General features: G+C 42.2%; 1 protein-coding gene across 1 annotated transcript; it reads left to right on the plus strand.

The window, feature by feature from the left end:
* The first annotated feature begins 1,986 nt into the window (after positions 1-1,986).
* Positions 1,987-22,657, plus strand: LOC106589171 (RAS guanyl-releasing protein 1). Its single transcript, XM_014178920.2, has 17 exons — positions 1,987-2,248; positions 3,240-3,430; positions 10,373-10,478; positions 12,589-12,651; positions 13,158-13,289; positions 14,652-14,805; positions 14,973-15,146; positions 16,285-16,401; positions 16,529-16,804; positions 16,974-17,054; positions 17,348-17,452; positions 17,671-17,780; positions 18,171-18,315; positions 18,576-18,612; positions 19,202-19,336; positions 20,904-21,283; positions 21,424-22,657. The coding sequence occupies exons 1-17, from the start codon at positions 2,109-2,111 to the stop codon at positions 21,565-21,567; spliced, it is 2,490 nt and encodes an 829-aa protein (XP_014034395.2). The 5' UTR covers positions 1,987-2,108; the 3' UTR covers positions 21,568-22,657.
* Positions 22,658-22,906: the final 249 nt, after the last annotated feature.

The following is a 22,906-nucleotide window of genomic DNA, read 5'->3' on the forward strand; positions in this document are numbered from 1 at the left end:
TGTTCCTATTTTACAAGTCAAAAAAATTGAGAACCTTTCATAATGTTGCCGAACAAAGACTCAACAAACTTACCTGAGACTCCCTGTCTCTGCCAGTCTGTCCCTGCATATCTGTCCCCAACTCTGCTGTCTGTGTGCCATCTGTTGCCTGCTCTGCCTAATGACATCATTGTGAAACATTTCCATTAGAATTTCATTTCTTTCTTATGAACATTTTATCAACTAGTCTTTGAGATATTAGGCTACTAGGGTTCTTACTATGCGTTTTGGCGTATTGAAAAATACTCTGATGTTCGTCTTTTATTTTTCTGCCATTTTTCTACCTGGCTGGCTGGCTACACACACACACACACACAGTGGTTATTTACAGTAGGAGATGGGCTTCTATCATCTTCAATCATTCTATTTGGGCTTCGATCTAAAAGGTAGCTAGCAAATGTGAAACGGATTAAAATGACAAGAGTTGACAGCTTTATGAGTTCACCATTTACACAACATATGCTGCAACCTTTTGTAATTTTAATAGTATGTTTCATATTGGCTGGCTTCCAACAATAGCTGAATTTGCAAAGCTAGCGAGCACCAATTCAGTTTCAGTGGTGTTTGCTATAATCTTTTCTACCCGGGTTAAATAAAGGTGAAATAAAATAAATAAATAAAAGTTCCCTTGCGACAATTTAGCTTTTGCAACGAGACCATTAAATATATTTAAGACAATGGTAGAAGAGAGTGTAGTTCTGTTCAGTTTGGACTTCAGTTTATCGCTAACCTTATCACAGGGACTTTGAAGCACTAACTTACATCATCATCTTCATGCTGATCTTGGAATACATTGACGATAGCAAAGATTCCATCTTTGACGACGGCACATAAATGGAATAGGTACTAGCTAGCTTAATAGTTAATATTTGTGCGCTAGCTCTGCATATTCAGCTAGTGTGTGTGTGCGCGATTGACTGGATGAACCTCACGGCAGTTGCGTGCAAACTAAGGAACTGGCAGTGGATCAAACCATTGTGAGGCAAATGGCGGGGGGGTCGCAATCTTTTCAAACTTGAAAACGCGCTATTAAATGTCTATAATCAGCACAATTGCTTTCATTGCGTATTATAAATATTATTTAAATTACATAGTTATGTTTCAGTGATATATTGGGGGGGACAAATCATATTTTTCCCAGGATGGGGGGGTCGTGTCCCCCCCCGTCCCCCCCCGGGATTTCCGCCCCTGAGTGAGTGCTGCAACCGAGGACAGACAATTTTTCAGCACTATTTTTCAGCACTCAGCGGTCCCATTCTGTGAGCTTTTGTGGCCTACCACTTCGCGGCTGAGCCGTTGTTGCTCCTAGATGTTTCCACTTCACAATAACAACACTTACAGTTGACGGGCGAATCCATCACATACTTTTGTATATATAGTGTAGCTCTTAAGGGAATTCAACAGGCTCACAGAAACATCTTTATAGGGGTCTAAAGTCTACTGTGTAGTAGAGAGCTCTGACGGAGAGGAAGGCCCCACCTTTCCTTTTCTGCAGGCACAGCAATACAGCAATACATGGAGCTGTGGTCATGGTGGCAGTGTAATTCCAGGGAACCTGAAGACACTCGTCATGGTATGATTGGCATACAGCGTAGGGGCACTGTGAATTAACAAGCCAACTCTTATTAACAGACTGACACAAACCTATTGCTGCAATCCATTTAGTTATTTCACACTTAAATGTCATCAAATTGATTTAAAACGCTATCCATTTGTAGTCCTAATAATCTATGAAACAACACATTTTCTGATAGTTAATTGGTAATATCAGAAAATGGCAATTTAATCGTGACTCATGCTTTAATGTCAAATCACTATACAATGGCAATAGACTAATAAAGAAATAGGTCAGGCGGCCTACTCGTTCTACTCATTTGAGCTCGTATGTGCCCCTATACATAAATTACTGAGCAGTGACATTGGGCGCATCACCAAAATAACTTTTGTTCAAATGCGTTAACGCCCACACAGCCACAGCACGATGCATAATTTGTGCGGTCCTCATTGACAAGTCAGGACGATGGTGAGCTTCCCGCCGGTGCACAGCCGCACACTGAACCAAGCATGCAATGTTGCTCTCATCGAAACGGACACAGATGGATAGTCTCGTTCAACCACTTGTTGCCCAGTATCTCGCTATGGGCTGCCAATCCAAAGAAAATGGACAAAATGAAAATGTGGGGTCGAATGGAAAGGAAAAAGAACATTCGTAAGTTTTTATTTTATAACGAAGTCCTTCCTGTGTTTGTAAAATAAACTAAATAGGTTTATGGAGTGCGTTACGTGCTCAGTTTAAATACAGCGAATATGGTTTTGTCAATTTGCAACATACGCAATTTTAAAACCTTTATTGACACCGAATACATATTTGAATCTTGTACACTTTTCCAATGTAGTCCTAATTTAAATCAGAAACTTTTGGTGGTTCTTGGTCGTAAAATAACTTGAGTGCAACAATTCAGTGCGATGTATAAAAGCATCGACAGAGCGCACAAAATGTGCACTCTCAAAACAGCTTCCCTATAGTCTATGTGTTCTCTCCTTCGAATTGTATGCAATAGTTGAGTGTTTTTAATTACAATTTTAGCCTATAGTGTGGAAAGTGTATAGAACAAGTGCATGGCATCCTCTCTGTTTATCAGCCATCTAACTGTTCATTTAGTGCAGTTTCCCAACCCTGGTCCACGTGTACCCCCAACAGTACACATGTTTATTGTAACCCTGGGCAAACACACCTGACTCAATTTGTCAACTAATCATCAAGCCCTCAATGAGCTGAATGAGGTGTGTTTGTCCAGGGCTACAACAACAATGTGTACTGTTGGGGGACTGGAGGACCAGGGTTGGACAAACACTGATTTAGTGGTTCCTATAATGGAAGTCGGTATTCAGTGATTTCCCCAAAGGGAAGTGAATGAGAACAATAAAAAAATAGCACAGCTACTGTAACTGTTAAGATACCTGGTATTAAACACGTTTAATTATTGTGTAATGAACATGACAAGTGTTGTGTTAGTTGCAATGTTTTTGGTACACTTATACCTACAGTACATTTGATGTGTGACTTCATTGTTTTGTATACTTCAATAGTTTAATGTTCACTGCATGCTGTGAAAGTCCCCTACACACACACACACACAAAGCTGTGCTCTCTACACCTCCCTCTATCTCACTCCCTCTCTCCACCACTGCCCCTCCAGACGTCTCTCTCCGGGACCGGGATGTGGCTCCAGATCTAAGGTCTGTCCACCGGTGCCTGCCCGGCCTCAGCGGTTCAACAGGCCCAACCTGGCTCAGATGACCCAGGGCAAGGTCACGATGTCTCTGCCAGGAAACTTCACAAAGGGGGCCAGCTGGGAGGAGGTGATCCAGGCCTGTATCCAGTCCTTTGGTGAGTCTCTGTGCTCTGGGTTGCTCTTGAGTTTCTGCCAGCAATGCTATTGGTAGCTAATGTGCTGCATATTTATCTCTGTTATTTGAAAATGATTTCTGGCTCAGTCGGTAGAGCACGGCACTTGGTTAACATTTCTGCTGGGACCACGTTACATAAAATTGATGCATGCATGACTGTAAGTCACTTTGGATAAAAGCATCTGTTAAATCACAATAAAATATGTTTTTGTTTTTTGTTGCATGTAAAATTAGAAACACGTTTAATCTTTCAGTTTGTTGAGCTGTACAAAATGGTTGTGCAGGTCAGGATCATTGTCATTAGTTCTGCTTGTTAGGTTAAAGCATTTTTAAATGTCGCTGAACCTCAATTTATTTTAAATCAGTACAGTGAGTGTTTCCTGGAAGCACCTGTTTTTCTCTGCATCTAGCTGTTTGATGTTAAGAGACCCTGTCTCCATTGAACTGTCACCATTTACAAGGTATCTCTAATTCGCATGTAGTGCTCGGTTGACACAAACAGAACACATTTGAAGACTTAAATGAACTAGCCTCTATTTGTTGTCTAACAACATGGTCGTCAGTCTTTGCTTTTGAGATAAGACTGGGATTGACATTAAGGTCTGAAAGGCACTCGCACATCAGGAATATTTTTGGTTGCTCGAAGATTATGATCACTTGCCCAAAAATGTAAGGTGGCTATTTTCACCTACAGACTGGAGGAACCAGAAATACTAGACTACTGCAATTTTGGTTGGTATCATAAAAAAATCTCAGAGCAGGTTCAACTTTGGCGACTGCTCAGGTCACTTGCCCCGGGCAATAGTGTAAACCTTTATACCAATCGCTGTAAGACTGTATAATTGTATGTGTATCCAACTATGCCTGCTCTGAATATGAGATAACACAATCATGCAACAACTGAAGTAATGATTCAGTAGATGTGGAATGTGATTTAGGCATATCACATTAGTAATACATTAACTTAACATGAAAATCTCGCCTAGGGGCCCCAAAAGGCTAAGGACATCCCTGTTGGCTGCACTATCAATGCTGTCAAAAACCCTGTCAAATTAGAATCATGTGTTCTACGAAGTTGTCTGGAGTGCTCTCAAAGTTATGGTGATTATGTCTATGAAGAGGCAAGCATTCATATTGCCGTTGCTTGGAGACACAAATGGAGTGACGTGAGAGTGATGAGGTGGTACAATGGACTGAATACAGAAAGTGACATCCCCTACTTACAGTTACACTATCTGTCAGGGGGAACAATAGCAGAATAATGGCTGGCTGTTCATTTAGGATTCAGAAAAAAAAGATCAGCCAAGTTAATAAAGTGAGAGCAAGAAATTGAAATCCTCTCATCGGAATCTGGTCTGGAGATAAACAGGCAGGGGTTTTAAATCCAGGTTATTATAAGGGACAGAATGGAGGTACCTAGTACAGAGGGGTCTAAGAGGGATGAGCGTTCCCCAGCAGCTGCTGTCTCACATCAGAGGCTGACCCCCCAGGTCCTGGGGCTCAGGCACCTTTTTCAAATGTGAGAGCATACGCAAGAGCTATTTGAAGGATTAGCTGGCGGCTGCTAGCCCAAAGGTCAGCCCCCCAAACGTCCCTCCTCAGATGCTGACCACTCTTTGAAATGCAGAGGACCAAGGGGCATGGATCAATAATGTTTGACATCATCATTCACCCTCAAGTTCACGCTCCACAGTTCCACTCACCCACATTGCCCGAAGTCTCTACGCAATCATAATGTTAATGGGCAGTGTATATATTTCAATGCCTCAATCGTAGAATACATTTTTAATGAAATGCATATTCCATGTAAATCATGTATGATGCAGGCACAGAACCTGTGAATGTCACAAAGCGATAAACCATGAGTCAGAGGATCCACTGCAGACTCGGATGTACTGTAGAGACTATTGTGAAAAACCTTTATGTGCCTATGGCGATCAATATATGTACACTTACGGAGCATCATGGCTGTCTGGGGGTATTGAAGTAAGTTCCTGTACTGAGGAATGTATTTTTCGACATGTAAACCTACAGCATGCTGGTACATTCAGTAGACAGAGAACTATTGAAAGTGTGCAACTAATAATGAAATTGAAATCTCTGGGGTCTCTTAGACCGTTCCTTACCGGTTCGTTCATGTGTACAGTAGAGATAAGCATAAGGCTGACGGAGGCAAAACAAAAGGATCATCCAGCCCAGTTACTGTACCTCTCTGTCAAAACAAGGAGACTACTTACACCAGGGCTTTGCTGATGATGCCTATGATAATAAAAACACTCAAAGTAGGGCAACACTCCCAGCTCTTTGCTGTGTTTGTCATCATATCCCTCCTCCTATCCCAGTGCCGCCTGCTGCTGCTTTCCTAACTTTCCACAGTGAGTAAGACGGAGGGGATTTCCTTAGCAATTAGCCAAGTCTGGGTTGGCAGGGTGGTGTTGTCAAATAATGAAGCAATTGTTTACCTGGTAGTGAATCAAAACCATTTCCTTGTTATTTTAGGTCATTTTAGAGCACGTGTCAAACTCCACCCTTGTACTTGATTGATGAATTAAGGTCACTAATTAATTAACTCCACTCAACTGGTTGTCTAGGTCTTAACTGAAAATAAAAGACACTCTGCCCTCCTTGGAATGAGCTCGACACACCTGTTTTAGAGCATAACTTGCTTGTAACATTACAGCCATAGAAACAGCAATGTTCAGTTTATTATAGTAGAGGAAGGATAGTTTGCTTGTTTTGCATCACAGTCCTTTTACATACTGTACAGTGACAGTATAAAGCTTCAAACCTATTGATCTTCTAGATGTTTCTTTTTACTCTTGCCTGTTTTTTATTCAGTAACATTGTCTGTGTGTCATATTGTAGCTGGGAATGTAACTTTTCATTGACCATTAGGGTGTTGTAGCCATTGTTTGAACGAGTAAACAGAACACTCCCGTACCAGCGGTGCAGGATATACGAGGACAGGATTAGCTGCCTGCTGAAGTTGCCTAGTGAGATAGATAACAAAGATTAGAAATGAACATGTTGCCATGGTGTCTGTGGTATTTCAAGGAGATATGGGATAAGTGGGGACCCATGGAAACTGGAGTCCTTGTGTGGCATCAAGACAATGCCAGCTGTTTAGGTTCAAAGTTAAACACCATTATAATGGTTTCGTCAAGGTGCTCTCTTAGCCACGATTCGATTTCCAGAAAGTCACTGGCAAATTGTTTAATACTAAAGAGTTCAAAAGAGATGCTTTGGCTGACCACATAGGATAACCCTTTTTGGTTCCATGTAGAACCCTCTGTGGAAAGGGTTCTTCAAAGGGTTCTCCTATGGGGACAGCCGAAGAACACTTTTAGGTTCTAGAAAGCACCTTTTTTTCTAAGAGTGTAGCAAAGATGTTTCCCATTTCTATCCAATAGACAACCATGATGGTGAACCACTTACTTATAATCAAATCAAATGTTATTGGTTATATACACATGGTTAGCAGATGTTATTGCGAGTGTAGCGAAATGCTTGTGCTTCTAGTTCTGACAGTGCAGCAATATCTAACATGTAATCTAACAATTCCACAACAACTACCTAATACACACACATCTAAGTAAAGGAATGGAATAAGGATATATACAGTTGAATTTGGAAGTTTACATACACCTTAGCCAAATACATTTAAACTCAGTTTTTTACAATTCCTGACATTTAATCCTAGTAAAAATTTCCCTATCTTAGGTCAGTTAGGAACACCAATTTATTTTAAGAATGTGAAATGTCAGAATAATAGTAGAGAGAATTATTTCTTTCAGTTTTTATTTCTTTCATCACATTCCCAGTGGGTCAGAAGTTTGCATACACTCAATTAGTATTTGGTAGCATTGCCTTTAAATTGTTTAACTTGGGTCAAACGTTTCGGGTAGCCTTCCACAAGCTTCCAACAATAAGTTGGGTGAATTTTGGCCCATTCCTCCTGACAGAGCTGGTGTAACTGAGTCAGGATTGTAGGCCTCCTTGCTCACACACATTTTTTCAGTTCTGCCCACAAATTTTCTATAGGATTGAGGTCAGGGCTTTGTGATGGCCACTCCAGTACCTTGACTTTGTTGTCCTTAAGCCATTTTGCCACAACTTTGGAAGTATGCTTGGGGTCATTGTCCATTTGGAAGACCCATTTGCGACCAAGCTTTAACTTTCTGACTGATGTCTTGAGATGTTGCTTCAATATATCCACATCATTTTCCTTTCTCATGATGCCATCTATTTTGTGAAGTGCACCAGTCCCTCCTGCAGCAAAGCACTCTCACAACATGATGTTGCCACCCCCGTGCTTCACGGTTGGGATGGTGTTCTTCGGCTTGCAAGCCTCCCCCTTTTTCCTCCAAACATAATGATGGTCATTATGGCCAAACAGTTCTATTTTTGTTTCATCAGACCATAGGGCATTTCTCCAAAAAGTACGATCTTTGTCCCCATGTGCAGTTGCAAACCGTAGTCTGGCTTTTTTATGGCTGTTTTGGAGCAGTGGCTTCTTCCTTGCTGAGCGGCCTTTCAGGTTATGTCGATATAGAACTCGTTTTACTGTGGCTATAGATAGTTTTGTACCTGTTTCCTCCAGCATCTTCAGAAGGTTCTTTGCTGTTGTTCTGGGATTGATTTGCACTTTTCGCACCAAAGTACATTCATCTCTAGGAAACAGAACACGTCTCCTTCCTGAGAGGTATGACAACTGTGTGGTCCCATGGTGTTTATACTTGCGTACTATTGTTTGTACAAATGAACGTGGTACCTTCAGGCGTTTGGAAATTGCTGCCAAGGATGAACCAGACTTGTGGAGGTCTACAATTTTTTTTCTGAGGTCTTGGCTGATTTCTTTTGATTTTCCCATGATGTCAAGCAAAGAGGCACTGAGTTTGAAGGTAGGCCTTGAAATACATCCACATGTACACCTCCAATTGACTCAAATGATGTCAATTAGCCTATCAGAAGCTTCTAAAGCCATGACATAATTTTGGGGAATTTTCCAAGCTGTTTAAAGGCAGGGTCAACTTAGTGTATGCAAACTTCTGACCCACTGGAATTGTGATACAGTGAATAATAAGTGAAATAATCTGTCTGTAAACAATTGTTGGAAAAATTACTTCTGTCATGCACAAAGTAGATGTTCTAACCGACTTGCCAAAACTATAGTTTGTTAACTGACAACCAAAAGTACTCATTACATTTTAATGCTTAGCAGCACAGAAAATTGTCCAATTCACGCACTTATCAAGAGAACATCCCTGGTCATCCCTACTGCCTATGATCCGGCAGACTCACTAAACACACATGCTTTGTTTGTAAATTATGTCTCGGTGTTGGAGTGTGCCCCCAGTGGTGGTTCTAGACCATTTCAACTGGGGGGGCCAAGCTGGGGCCAGTTGTACTGTTAGAGGGGCCAGTTACATTAGACATTATTGTTGTCATATCGTTTTCTTCACTGCATTGCAGGCATTAGCAGGCAAAAGACCATGTTCATAATCATCATCGTTGCCACTGTCTAATAACGGATGTAAAAAAAAGAATGATAGCAAAAATGAGTTATGTAAAAATTATTTCATACTCCACATTAAGGGGGTCCAAAATTGTTGTCACAGCCCCCCTTCCCCCCCAGAACCGCTAGTGTGTGCCCCTGACTATCCGTAAATAAGTAAAAACAAGAAAGTTGTGCCGTCTGGTTTGCTTAATATAAAGAATTTGAAATTATTCATACTTTTACTTTTGATACTTAAGTATATTTTAGCAATTACATTTACTTTTGATACTTAAGTATATTTTAACAATTACGTTTACTTTTGACCAAGTAGTATTTAACTGGGTGTCTTTCACTTTACTTGAGTCATTTTCTATTAAGGTATCTTTACTTTTACTCAAGTATGACAATTGTGTACTTTTTCCACCATTGCTACTTTGTGGATACAGGTAACAATGTATTCCTTGAGATCTTTCCCACTGGGCACAGACGTCATTTCAACGTCATCTAGTTTTGGTTGAGTTGTCTAACTAACTAGAATTCAACGTGAAATAAAATAAAAAATGTCACAATGTCATTGGACTTAGGTTAAACGAAAAAAAGACAAAATTCCATTACGTTGATGATTTCTTTCCAAATCCAATCAGTTTTCTACGTTCATTTAACGTCATCAAATAGATTTTTTTTGTTGTTTAAATGACGTGGAAACAACATTGATTCAATCAGTTATTGCCCAGTGGGTTTCCACATTGTCATATCCTTTTTTATCTCCAGTGCCTCTAGGGACAAAGCTGTTAGAGTAGATGACAGAGATAGTGGCTGCAGGTCGCCGTAATGTCTGTAGCGTTAGCAGGGGTAGGGGAGGTGGTCACAAAGACAGGAAGTGAGATACGACAGAGAAAAGTAGACCACAGGAAAGTCACAACACCACCACAGGAAAGGCAGAGACGTCCAGAGATGGTGTATACCAGCATGTCAAGCATAACCTCAGATAGTAGGGGAATTGGTAATGGTAGTTGTACTTAGATGACAATGCTATCATACATGCCATTTCTTTTTATACATGTCCGTTACCCAGTGACTAGATACACTTAGAGATTTGCATTTGACACATAACTTGCACATTATTGTGTTTATGGTTGATTTCTATCATTCTTTTTCTGTTATTGCATGACTTTGCAGACTTGTGGCTGAAAAAATCCAGGTAGTTTTAATAGCTACATCCCCTTGTTTTGTTGACATTGATTCTTTGCATGACATGACTGCTAGATTTTGTTATCCAAGAGCTACATTAGCATTGGACATTGATATTCAGAAATAATTTTCTTGTCCATATGAACTCTCAACCATTTGCAGTACAGTATTGGCATTGTGATGTGCAACAGCATGTCTGCTGACGTGCTCCATTTGTTGTGTGCACTCTTTCAGACGTGGAGGGCTCTGTATGTGGAAGCAGCCACCTGATGAACATCACCCTGACCATGCACCGACTTCTCATGTCCTCCAGTGACCTCCTGGAGAAACTCACCTCCCTATATCCTTTACCAAGCAGACCCAGTGCTCTGCGGCTGCTCCACTACAGCCAGAACTATTATTGAGTTGGCACAAGGACCTGACCAATCTGTTGTGACAAACATAACACAGGATCTTTACCGGCTGTGCAGCACTGCTTTGTGATTTGGTTGTCGATAGCAACGGCCAATTAAGATCCAACTTGGCTGACAAGGTGCCATGTCATCGACGCCTCACTCCTCCAGTCAGTGTGACTATCAGTGCCAATATGTGTGCACCCCAATTTCGTATTACTGTACTGTAGATTCTTTAAATGTCTTTGCCAGCTCCAGTACACATCACCATGTTCTGTTTCAAATTCAGTGTCTTCCAGGTACCTTACATTTTTTTCTATGACCACCAGCTACACAGGACCATTCAAAAAATATGATTCGTCCCAGTTTAATTCCTCCACTTCAGGTCTGGTTTTAAAAGGTCACTCTAGAAGCCTATTTTCTGTTTAAAATGAGCGGTATACAACAAGAAGGCCCGCACACTGTTAAAGCTCCCAATTCACCGATTTATTGACAACGTTTCGATCCGAAACGGATCGTCGTCAGGTCAAACACACTGAGTGTTCACATCCCAAAATATACACATTTCACCTCACATGACCATTGCGGACATGACTCATGGTGGGTGCAAATAACATTTATATATCTCTAATAATTAAATAACAATGAGATGGGGTGCATGTAATGGTTCCAGAACATAATATATATTTACAAAATGACCAAATGAGCGGTATGTAATCTAGTCCTCCATTCAACAAAGAGCTCTGACATCACAAAGCCTAGAGGAGCAGCAGTACTGGCCCAGTGAGGAGGGCACTAAGGCTAGGGGCTTCAGGTATTAATGACCTCTTCCCAGACTGAAGTCCCCTTCAGATATAAGCACAGCCTCTCAGCTGCCCAAGGAGGCTCGCTCACCAAAACCTACGTCACACCTCAAGATGCACGACGCGTCCTGCCCTCTATTTTGAACCCCTGGGCTCGTTCTGAGCCAAGGTCTCAGAAGCATGCATCAAATATTGTTAAGAGCTGGTTAGGAACAAGGGAAAGCACTGAAGCCATTAATGCCATTTATTGTAAACACAATCTGGCTTTGGGATGGTGTGGGCGGCTCTCGAGCTCCCATGATGGAATTAGCCTTTTTATGTGCATCACTTCAAGCTGATTTCTGCCAGTAGAGTGCTGTGGCGAGGCTTACAGTGCCCGGCTATTTTTAGCCCTGTTTTATATAATAAGAAGAATATAAATGTTTTTTTACTTTTGATTAATACAATCCCCCAGGGATTCTGGTCACTCTGTACCTACCGAGCATATGGCACAGCAGCTTAGGTAATAAACTGTTCTCACACTCAAAGCCATTGAGAGGTAAAAGTAACATTATGTAAGCTGTGTTTTTAGCTGGTTGAGAGAACATGTTTTTACTAACTTAAAGGTTCCTCTCCCAGCAAATGTAATACACAGTCTGTTTTGGAAGGAATAGTGAATGTGTGTTGGGCACGTTTAAGACACTTTTATCCAAAGCAACCAAGCAATCCAACCCATAGCACTGTAAAAACCATGTTTCAACCAACTGAGCTATCGGAACCACACACCACCAGAATGATTCACTTGCTGATGCTCCTAACCAGTTTTGTCATTTGTGATCGCCTCCTCCCAAACCACCAAATGTCACATCTGTTTCCTGCACTAAATATAATAAACACCCATTTGGAATTGTTTACTTAGATCAGGGGTGTCAGACTCATTCCATGGATGGCCTAGTGTCTGCTGGTTTTTGGTTTTTCTTTTCAATTAAGACCTAGACAACCAGGTGAGGTGAGGTCCTTACTAATCAGTGACCTTAATTCATGAATCAAGTACAAGGGAGGAGCGAAAACCTGCAGACACTCGGCCCTCCGTGGAATGAGCTTGACACATGTGACTTAGATGAACAGAAATGAATAGACACTTTGTCCTGCATAGTGATCCAGGTCATTTATTCACTAATAAATCCCATATACAGTCTCTTCCCTGACTCTAAACAATGTGCGCACATTTTAATATACCAGTGAATCATAATGTATCCTTAACTTGAGTTGTTACATTTAAAAGCGCCGTGGAGAATGAGCAGTCCACAGAATGTGAGAGGATCTGCTACTTCATCAGGTAACTGTGTGTTCCCCGTGCAGTGGTCCTGATCCTGTCACTACCACAGGGCCTGCTGGGGTCCACTAAGGCCTTCACACAATACCTCACTGTCCAATCATTCTTATGAAAGAGCTTATGAAATCCACTTGTCACCTAATAATACAATATTCTGTAATTACGTTAATGGTTTAGGTCAGTGTTTCCCAACCCTGGTCCTCGAGTATCCCAACAGAACACATTTTTATTGTAACATTTTTATTGTAACAAGTACACCTGATTCAACTTGTAATCTAATCATTAAGCCCTCAATGAGTTGAATGAGGTATGTTTGTCCAGGGCTACAATGAAAATGTGTACTGTTAGAGTTACACGAGGACCAGGGTTGGGAAACACTGGTCATGCTATTATTACATTTACATTAAACTACAGTGTTGATTTCTTATTAGATAACTAAACAACTGAGATTTAGAGTTAGAAGTATAGTATTTAATTGCAGTGAACCATCTATTTTCTATCTATTTCAGGTATTGGATCCAGGAGTTCTGGACAATGTTCCGGTTGCACAGCAGCCTGTCAGACTCCATGGAACAGTTCCAGGATCTCATCAGAGATCAGGGCCAGGAGAGGCTGTGCCCTCTGTTGCAGACTCAATGGATGTAAGTATCCCCAGTATATTACTGAACAGAATTAATATCTCTCTGGCTTAACATTCATTCTGATGTAATAGTTTCAAATGATGCCTGTGTAGTACACTATATGTACAAAAGTATGTGGACACCCATTCAAGTTAGTGGATTTGGCTATTTCAGCCAAACCCTTTGCTGACAGGGGTATAAAATCAAGCGCACAGCCATGCAATCTCCATAGACAAGCAATGGCAGTAGAATGGCCTTACTGAAGAGCTCAATGACTTTCAACATGGCACCGTCATAGGATGCCACCTTTCCGACAAGTCAGTTCATGAAATGTCTATCCTGCTAGAGGTGTCCTGATCAATTGTAAATGCTGTTATTCTGAAATGGAAATGTCTAGAAGCAACAATGGCTCAGCTGCGAAGTGGTAGGCCACACAAGCTCACAGAACGGGACCGTCGAGTGCTGAAGTGCGTAAAAATCGCCTGTTCTTGTTTGCAACACTCACTACCAAGTTCCAAACTGCCTCTGGAAGCAACGTCAGCACAATAACTGTTCGTCAGGAACTTCATGAAATGGGTTTCCTTGGGCGAGCAGCCTCACACAAGCTTAAGATCACCATGTGCAATGCCAAGCGTCGGCTGGTGTGGTGTTAAGCTCGCCGCCATTGGGTTCTGGAGCAGTGGAAACGCATTCTTTGGAGTGATGAATCACGCTTCACCATCTGTCAGTCCGACGGACCAATCTGGGTTTGGAGGATGCTAGGAGAACGCTACCTGCCCAATTGCATAGTGCCAACTGTAAAGTTTAGTGGAGGAAGAATAATGGTCTGGGGCTGTTTTTCATGGGTTGGGCTAGGCACCTTAGTTCCAGGGAAGGGAAATCTTAAGGCTACACCATACAATGACATTCTAGACGATTCTGTGCTTCCAACTTTGTGGCAACAGTTTGGGGAAGGCCCTTTCCTGTTCCAGCATGACAATGTCCCTGTGCACAAAGCGTGGTCGATACAAAAATGGTTTGTCAAGATTGGTGTGGAAGAACTTGACAGGCCTGCACAGAGCCCTTACCTTAACCCGATCAAACACCTTTGGGTGAATTGGAACGCCGATTGCGAGCCAAGCCTAATTGCACAACATCAGTGCCCGACCTCACTAATGCTTTTGTAGCTGAATGTATGCAAGTCCCCGCAGCAATGTTCCAACATCTAGTGGAAAGCCTTCCCAGAAGAGTGGAGGCTGTTATAGCAGCAAAGGTGGGACCAACTACATATTAATGCCCATGATTTTGGAATGAGATGCTTGACGAGCAGGTGTCCACATACTTTTGGTAATGTAGTGTACTTGTGTATTTCCTGTCTATGTTGTTCACCATGTTGTGTCGCAGAAATGACAGGCACTGGTCTCAGAAGCCCAGTCAGAAAATCAAGGCTAACAGCAGTAAGAAGAGGAAAGTGTCTCTGCTGTTTGATCACCTGGAGCCCATCGAACTGGCTGAGCACCTCACCTACCTGGAGTTCAAGTCCTTCTGTAGAATATCAGTGAGTAGAGTCCCAATCCGCCTGAATGTGATCGCTATTAACACTGTGACATTGGGAAGAATCTCATAGCACTCTACTTTAGGTATCGCAATGCATTCCCAATGTGTTCAGCCAACCTCTGTCGTTTTAGCAAAATGAGTCAGCATATGCTTTATTATTTCTGCCAGTTTGCAGACTACCAGAACTACATCCGCAGTTGCTGCATGAAGGACAACCCCATGATGGAACGTTCCATTACGTTGTGTAATGGTATCTCACAGTGGGTGCAGCTCATGGTTCTGAGTCGGCCTACAGCTCAGCTGAGAGCAGAGGTTTTCACCAAGTTCATCCATGTGGCTCAGGTATGGCCCTAACTATTCCTGCTCCTCCAGATCTATCATAGACTAACACTCTCTCTACAGTTTATGTGTAAAAAATAACAAAATGTCCACATACAAGGTATTTAGGTTCCATGTTTTGTACCCTCTTAAAGAGTGTTTGTTCATAGTGTATATCCAGTGCCTTTTCCTCGGCTTAAGCTAATACATGTCTACCATCTCATACAGCACAGTGAGACCTACCTACTGCTGAGCTGCAGAAGCACCATCATTTGTAGTTACATAATGCAAATTAAAAGAGGGCTGCTAATGACTCTCAAGAGTTCCATGATGGGCTTTTAGTGCGTCAAAGATGCTTGCTAACAGAGAATGTGTGCTTTGAATATTAACAAAGTACAGGCCATCCGCACTAATGGATTTATCAGGTGAAACACTGACACTCAAGTGCTAGCAAGTATACCATGGAAAACATAACTAGTGGCTCTAGTTGATGAAATCTGGTTTATTATGCCTCTTCACCACTTTATTCACATGCAAAGCGGTGTCCTGAAAAGTGATGACGAGCTGAGAGAGTTGGATGGAGAATCTCTCTAGGTTACTTTAAAGGGATACTTCAGGATTTTGGCAATGAGAGAGTCAGATGAACTCGTGGATATCAGTTTTAGATTTCTGTGTCCAGTATGAAGGAAGTTACAGGTAGTTTCGTAAGCCAATGCTATATAGCGTTAGCGCAATGACATGAAGTCTATGGTATCTGCTAGTATGCTAGAAGATACCATAGACTTCCAGTCATTGTGCTAACGCAAGGTAGCATTTGTGCTAGCGCTAGTTAGCAACTTCCTTCAAACTGCACGCAGAGACATAAAAATGGTATCCACGAGTTCATCTGACTCTGGGGAAGTAGATAAAGGTCCTCATTACCAAAATCCTGAAGTATCCCTTTAATGCACTAGTCAGATGCTGCTCCTCTACCTTCTCTTAATGTATTCCACATCAATGGTTTCCAGGGTCCCACAGCAGGGCTATAGCATCAATTAGTGAACTGAGAAAAGTGTGTCAGTATTATGAGTGCATTATGCAATCAATATTGGAGTGCTACTTGTGGGGTGTACTATTGGTTGACTCCGGGGTTCATTTAATTGTTTGTGTATGTGTTAACCAGAGCCTCCATCTTATGCACAACTTCAACACACTAATGGCTGTGGTGGGGGGCCTGTGCCACAGCTCCATCTCCAGACTTAAAGAGACCAGTTCACATGTATCCCACGAGGTCACCAAGGTACATTATCTATAACATTATCATAACTTGATCTATTGATCAGTATGTTGACAAATGTGTCCAATATATACACACTGTACAAGGTGATCATCTCCAATATCTTCTCCGCTGTCTCTTCTCTCCACAGGTGCTGAATGAGATGACAGACCTCCTGTCCTCTTGTAGGAACTATGACAACTACCGTCAGGCGTACAGCAGGTGTGCAGGCTTTAAGATCCCCATCCTGGGGGTCCACCTCAAGGACCTGATCTCAGTCAACGAGGCCATGTCAGACTATGTAGAGGACTACAAGGTGAATGTTCAGAAGCTCCAGGCTCTGTATAACCACATCAACGAGCTGATCCAGCTACAGCAGATCACCCCACAGCTCGACGCCAACAAAGACCTGGTCCACCTTCTCACGGTTAGTGCACACTTAAAATGCCACTGACACGTTTATACCTACAATGCAAAAATGACACAAACATGTAATCGTAATATCAGTACAAAATATCGAATTCATAGGCTAGTACACACTACTGTGTTCGTTGGAATATATCAGCTGTTTGACCCTGGTGTCCTCTGCTGCTCAGCTGTCCCTGGACCTCTACTACACAGAGGATGAGATTTATGAGCTGTCTTACACCAGGGAGCCCAAGAACAACAAAGCACCCGTGAGTAAAAAAGGGACATGAAAAACTGAAAATACCCCAGCCATATCAAGTTCACTGTGTTATGGCTACGGGTATTTTCAATTTCAAACATGTAATAATACTCATTAAGACCCAGTTAGCTTTACTGAATCATTTCTGAATGTCTGGAAATTGGATGTTTCATATCTCATGAACAAACCTATTGAAAGAGAATAAGCACTGAAACCTTTTTTTAAATTGTCCCATTTAACATCAGTATGATCTATTCTACATCTGCTGACAGTGTTCTGATCATCCGTTTTGTTTTCCATCAGCCAGCCACCCCCTCTAGACCTCCAGTGGTTGTGAACTGGGCTTCAGGAGTGCCCCCCAAACCTGACCCAAAAACCATCAGCAAACATGTGCAAAGAATGGTGGATGTGAGTTTCCCATGACCTATCCCACTGTATTCTCACAGGCATTGTATTCTGTTTCTTAAAGAAAGTAATTGTGTTATGATTATTGTTATGTCATGACTGTTATGTAATGACTATTATTGTTTACTATATACATTATTCCTCTAGAAGTTGTGGTTTTACTCCTGATCTATTATGCTTCATGTGTCGCACTACGATTTCTTGTCTCTCGTCCTCAACAGTCCGTGTTTAAAAACTATGACCATGATGAGAATGGCTTCATCTCTCAAGGGGACTTTGAGAAAATTGCTGCTAGCTTTCCATTCTCCTTCTGTGTCATGGACAAAGAGAAGTAAGTGGAGTGTATGGCTCCTTTTGTGGGTGAATGGGCTCTCCTTCGGCACATTAGACAGTTCGATGTAACTGCATGGGTTCATTTGTGACTGCAGAGAAAGGAAACTAAAGTGGAATCTGTTCGCAGGGTCTGTAGCAACAGGAAACAGAAATAGCAACAGAACTATGAGCTAGCCATTCTCACTGTGGTCAACTGACAGGTGAAACCACTAACCTTTTAACCAGCTAGCTACTGGAGTGAAACTGTTGAAGTGAAAAAAACTGCTAGTTGCTCCTACTTCAAGGAAGACATATTAAATGGTTCCCAATGCCTACACAGCACATTGCAAACATTTCTTATCAGACAGTTTGTTTAACATGAGATATGCTTTGTGTTGTCCTGCTCCAGGGAAGGCCTCATCAGCAGAGAGGAGATCACAGCCTATTTCATGCGTGCTAGTGTCATCTGCTCCAAACTGGGTCTTGGCTTTGTCCACAACTTTCAGGAGACCACCTACATGAAGCCCACCTTCTGTGACAACTGCTCTGGATTCGTAATTCACTACTCTATATTACAACACTATGTCCTGGCCTGTCTTCAGCTAGGCTGTAGTTCTCGTTAATAGGGCCAGGAGGTTTTCCAGACCATGTAACCGGAATAGGAAAAACTCTGGGCCTTAGTTATAGACTACTCATCAACAATAGCAATGCAGTTACGACTATAAATGACAATATTTAAACATGCTCATTTTTAAATATGCATCACTTGTGTTATCTATAAATAACCTTAGCAACTTCCTCTTCTCCATTACAGTTGTGGGGCGTCATAAAACAAGGCTACAGATGCAGAGGTGATTCTTTCTTTTACTGTCACTGAGTTTAGACTGGAATATTCCATAGTGTTTTCATACATGTCATACTGTATGTAGCTTAGAGTTCAGTAGGTTGTACTCAGTACTTTGTATTGTTGATAGAATACAATGTTAGCAGATGTTGTTGATAATGGGGAGGCTGTGAGGAGCAAGTGAAGTGTAGCTATCTTGAGAAGAAGCTGCGTTGTGTGGTTTCTGTCATGCAGACTGCTTGCTGAACCTTGCAACAGATAAAAGACTTGAGTCTGCAGTCGCAACCACAGCATTGCTTTTTACCCTCTTCCCCTTGACACAGTCAGAAACACACTGTTTTCATGGCAACATGCACGTAAAGGTCTGAGAACTGTTCTGTTCCACAGGCTGAGCAGCACCATTAGGCTACTGAGGGGAATGGAAGTTACATTAACTAGCAGGGTGCTGAAGTGTTCCGTTAGTAAATCACAACAGAACATAAACATGCGTTCTCTGTGCAACCCAGCAAGACCATACAAGAATACATTTTTAACTACCTCCTTTCCACCTCTGCTTGCTCTAACACGTTGTCTGCATTCTCGTGGCCTGTTCACAGACTGTGGGATGAACTGCCATAGGCTCTGTAAGGATCAGGTGGCGTTTGAGTGTAAGAAGAATGCCAAGGGCAGTAGCACCTCTGAAGGTCCACTAACACCAGGCTCCACACCCGGCACCACATGTGGCCCAGAAGGTGAGGAGGGACAAACACACAAACAGTGCATTTGGAAAGTATTCAGACCCCTTGACTTTTTCCACATTTTGTTACGTTACAGCCTTATTCTAAAATTGATTACATCGTTTTTTCCCCCCTCATCAATCTATGCACAATACCCCATAATGACAAAGCAAAAACTGTTTTTTAGAACTTTTTTAAATACAGAAATATCACATTTACATAAGTATTCAGACCATTTACTCAGTACTTTGTTGAAGCACTTTTAGCAGCGATTACAGCTTCGAGTCTTCTTGGGTATGACGCTACAAGCTTGGCACACCTGTATTTGGGGAGTTTCTCCCCTTCTTTTCTGCAGATCCTCTCAAGCTCTGTCAGGTTGGATGGGGAGCGTCGCTGTACAGCTATTTTCAGGTCTCTCTAGAGATGTTCGATCGGGTTCAAGTCCAGGCTCTGGCTGGGCCACTCAAGGACATTCGGAGACGTCCCAAAGCCACTCCTGCGTTGTCTTGGTTGTGTGCTTAGGGTCATTGTCCTGTTGGAAGGTGAACCTTCGCCCCAGTCTAAGGTTCTGTGCACTGTGGAGCAGGTTTTCATCAAGGATCTCTCTGTACTTTGCTCCGTCCATCTTTCCCTCGATCCTGACTAGTCTCTCAGTCCCTGCCGCTGAAAAACATCCCCACAGCATAATGCTGCAACCACCAACCTTCACCGTAGGGATGGTGCCAGGTTTCTTCCAGACATGATGCTTGCTATTCAGATCAAAGAGTTTAATCTTGATTTCATCAGACCAGAGAATCTTGAAGAGTCTTGATGGTTCCAAACTTCTTCCATTTTAGAATGATAGAGGCCACTGTGTTGTTAGTTATTTATTTATTCCATTTTAGAATAAGGCTGTAACGTAACAAAATGTGGAAAAGTGAAGGGGTCTGAATACTTTATGACTGCACTGTACACGCATACTAAATAGGTTCTTTATCTAAAATAGTGATAACCACATGTAGTGTAGTAGTAACCAGCCAGAGCAGCTTTGTGTTAGAAATCTAAAGCCACAGAAGGTCGCCATCCGTTGGCCTATAAGTAATATATCATCCTCATTGTGCTTACTACTGTTATATAAACTAAAACCTATTTTGTCTCAGATAGGCCTAAACTGTACCATTCAATGTTGCAACCATTGTTGACACTGGTCATATAGAGTGCAAATACACAGGAACTTTAAAATGCCAAATCATTACTTGAAAGATTTCTTGAAAGTTTGTTTTTGCAGATGATAGTGCAGGTTTAAGCCACTTTATGGAAAAGTATCACAGCATCCTGCGTAGTTTCCCTGTGTAGGTGGATTCAATCTGTCATACTGCTCGCTAAAGTCAAGGACCTGCCTCACTTACCGTAACACTGGATGTGCTTTCAGGAACTACTAAAAATAACATTCTGTGGTCAGACAATCACTCAGTTGACTTTTTCTTAACCTTATGGGATGCAGACTGTATGCAAACACATCACTTCAAAACCAAAAAACTGACTGAAATGGGTTGAACAGATCAGATTTGACTGACTATCTTCATGATGTTGTTTGTGTTAGGCTCAGAAGAGGGGCCTTTCCCGTACCCCTCAGAGGAATGTAGGGACTGGAGCCTTGACTCACCGGCCCCCTCCCATCTGAGGCTCCCCCCTGAGCTGTCCATGCCTGTGGGGGTCCACCGCAGCACCCAGACAGAGGGCCCCCACGCCCCTGCCCCCCCTCCAGAGCCTAGTCGGCTGCAGCCAGTACAGTCCTCTCTCCTGGCCCCTGTACCCTCCTCTCTCTTGGCCCCCATACCCCCCTCCCTCACCCCATGCCCCAGCCCGGTGCCCCAACGTAAACGACGGGCCTACGCCAAGTGGGAGAACAGAGCCTCTACAGTGCTAAAGCCCAGGGAGCCGGACGAAGACAACAAACCCACCTATGATAATCTGGAAACGGTGAGATTCAGACACCACTGGGTTACTGATACGTGTTCAATTGTGTATATTGAATGTACTACATTCTCATTTTAGAGTTTTGAACGTAAGGTTGACCATTCAAACAAATAAACAATGATAGTGAATGATGTTGTTCTCAGGAGAACCAGAAGCTTCAGAAGAACAACGAGACGCTGCGTAAGAAGCTGAGGGAGACGCAGCGCGAGGTAGAGATCCTGCAGACACTCCTAAAGAGGCACGCCCTTCACTCCGTGGTGGAGGACTCCTCCTCCTCCTCCTCCTAGCCAGGAACGCCCCTCAGCCGGTCAGACACACCCACTCTATGACATCACAGGTGATGCTCAGCCATCTGTCTCCAGAGCCACTGACAGTACTGTATGTCTTGGAGGACCCTAGTGCCACACAGTCGAGAAGATACACAGACGGACCTAAAACTCCCTGTGAGGAGACGCTGTTACTCACAGTATGGTATATACAGCCAGTCTTAACACCAGTTGCAGCCAATCACAGCCAAAATGGGGTTATGAGGCAAAACCAATGAACGTACCATCCTGAATAGGACACAGACAATCAAAGTACAGTACCAGCCATCATGGAACATAGCCAAAACATATCCAATCAGTGTGCCATCGACTTTGGGACTCTGACAATCAGAATGATAGAGGCCACTGTGTTGTTAGGGACCTTCAATGGGGCGGCAGGTAGCCTAGTGGTTAGAGCGTTGGACTAGTAACCGAAAGGTTGCAAGATTGAATCCCTGAGCTGACAAGGTAAAAATCTGTCGTTCTGCCCCTGAACAAGGCAGTTATTAACCCACTGTTCCTAGGCCGTCATTGAAAATAAGAATTTGTTCTTAACTGACTTGCCTAGTCAATCAGAAAACCACACAGTATGGCAGAAAGACCAGGAAACTTAATCCAGGTGTACTGTGTAGTTATTGTCCTGTTTTAGGTAATAACAAGGTTGCATAATGTATACAACATGTAAATCCACGTGATTTCAATGTTACTGTCCATATTTATTGTTAAAACACTACAAACTCTAGAGTTAATGTCAATCATTGAGGAAAAGATAAGCAGAGTTCAATTTTTTTTTAAACGGGTAGATATAGACAAATACGTGTTTTTATGTATGTGTAAGACATTTTATCGAAAGAATACATTCAACCACAGTTTTATCATGTATATTTCATCAGCTCAGTGTTGTCCATAGTAGCAATTAACATAATATTAGATGTTTCACCAATGACATACCATGTAAATTCCCTAAGCGCATGATATATTGTGGTGCCATCGTACCAGTATTTCTCTCAAGATGTCCTCTCTCAGTATTGCTGTCATAATGAATGTTTTAATAAAGACATATTCTCTATTAGTCATGTTGGGTGAGTTTTCTAATTCAATGGGTAGCTGTGAGATAAGTTCCACTAGGGGTCACTGAAACCCTCTAGAATGTTGGCATAGCCAACCACCAATATATAACTGTTTTTTATCTATGCCTACCACTCTGACTGCTTTCATAATGGCTTGACGGTTTTCATTTTGTTTTGTCCAACTTTGCTAAAATAATTGAAAATACAGCTCACAGTGACTACTATTTGCTGGATAAATGTATTCCACTTTC

Source organism: Salmo salar, chromosome ssa01 (assembly GCF_905237065.1).
Source record: "Salmo salar chromosome ssa01, Ssal_v3.1, whole genome shotgun sequence".
In the NCBI taxonomy this organism is placed as follows: Eukaryota; Metazoa; Chordata; class Actinopteri; order Salmoniformes; family Salmonidae; genus Salmo; species Salmo salar.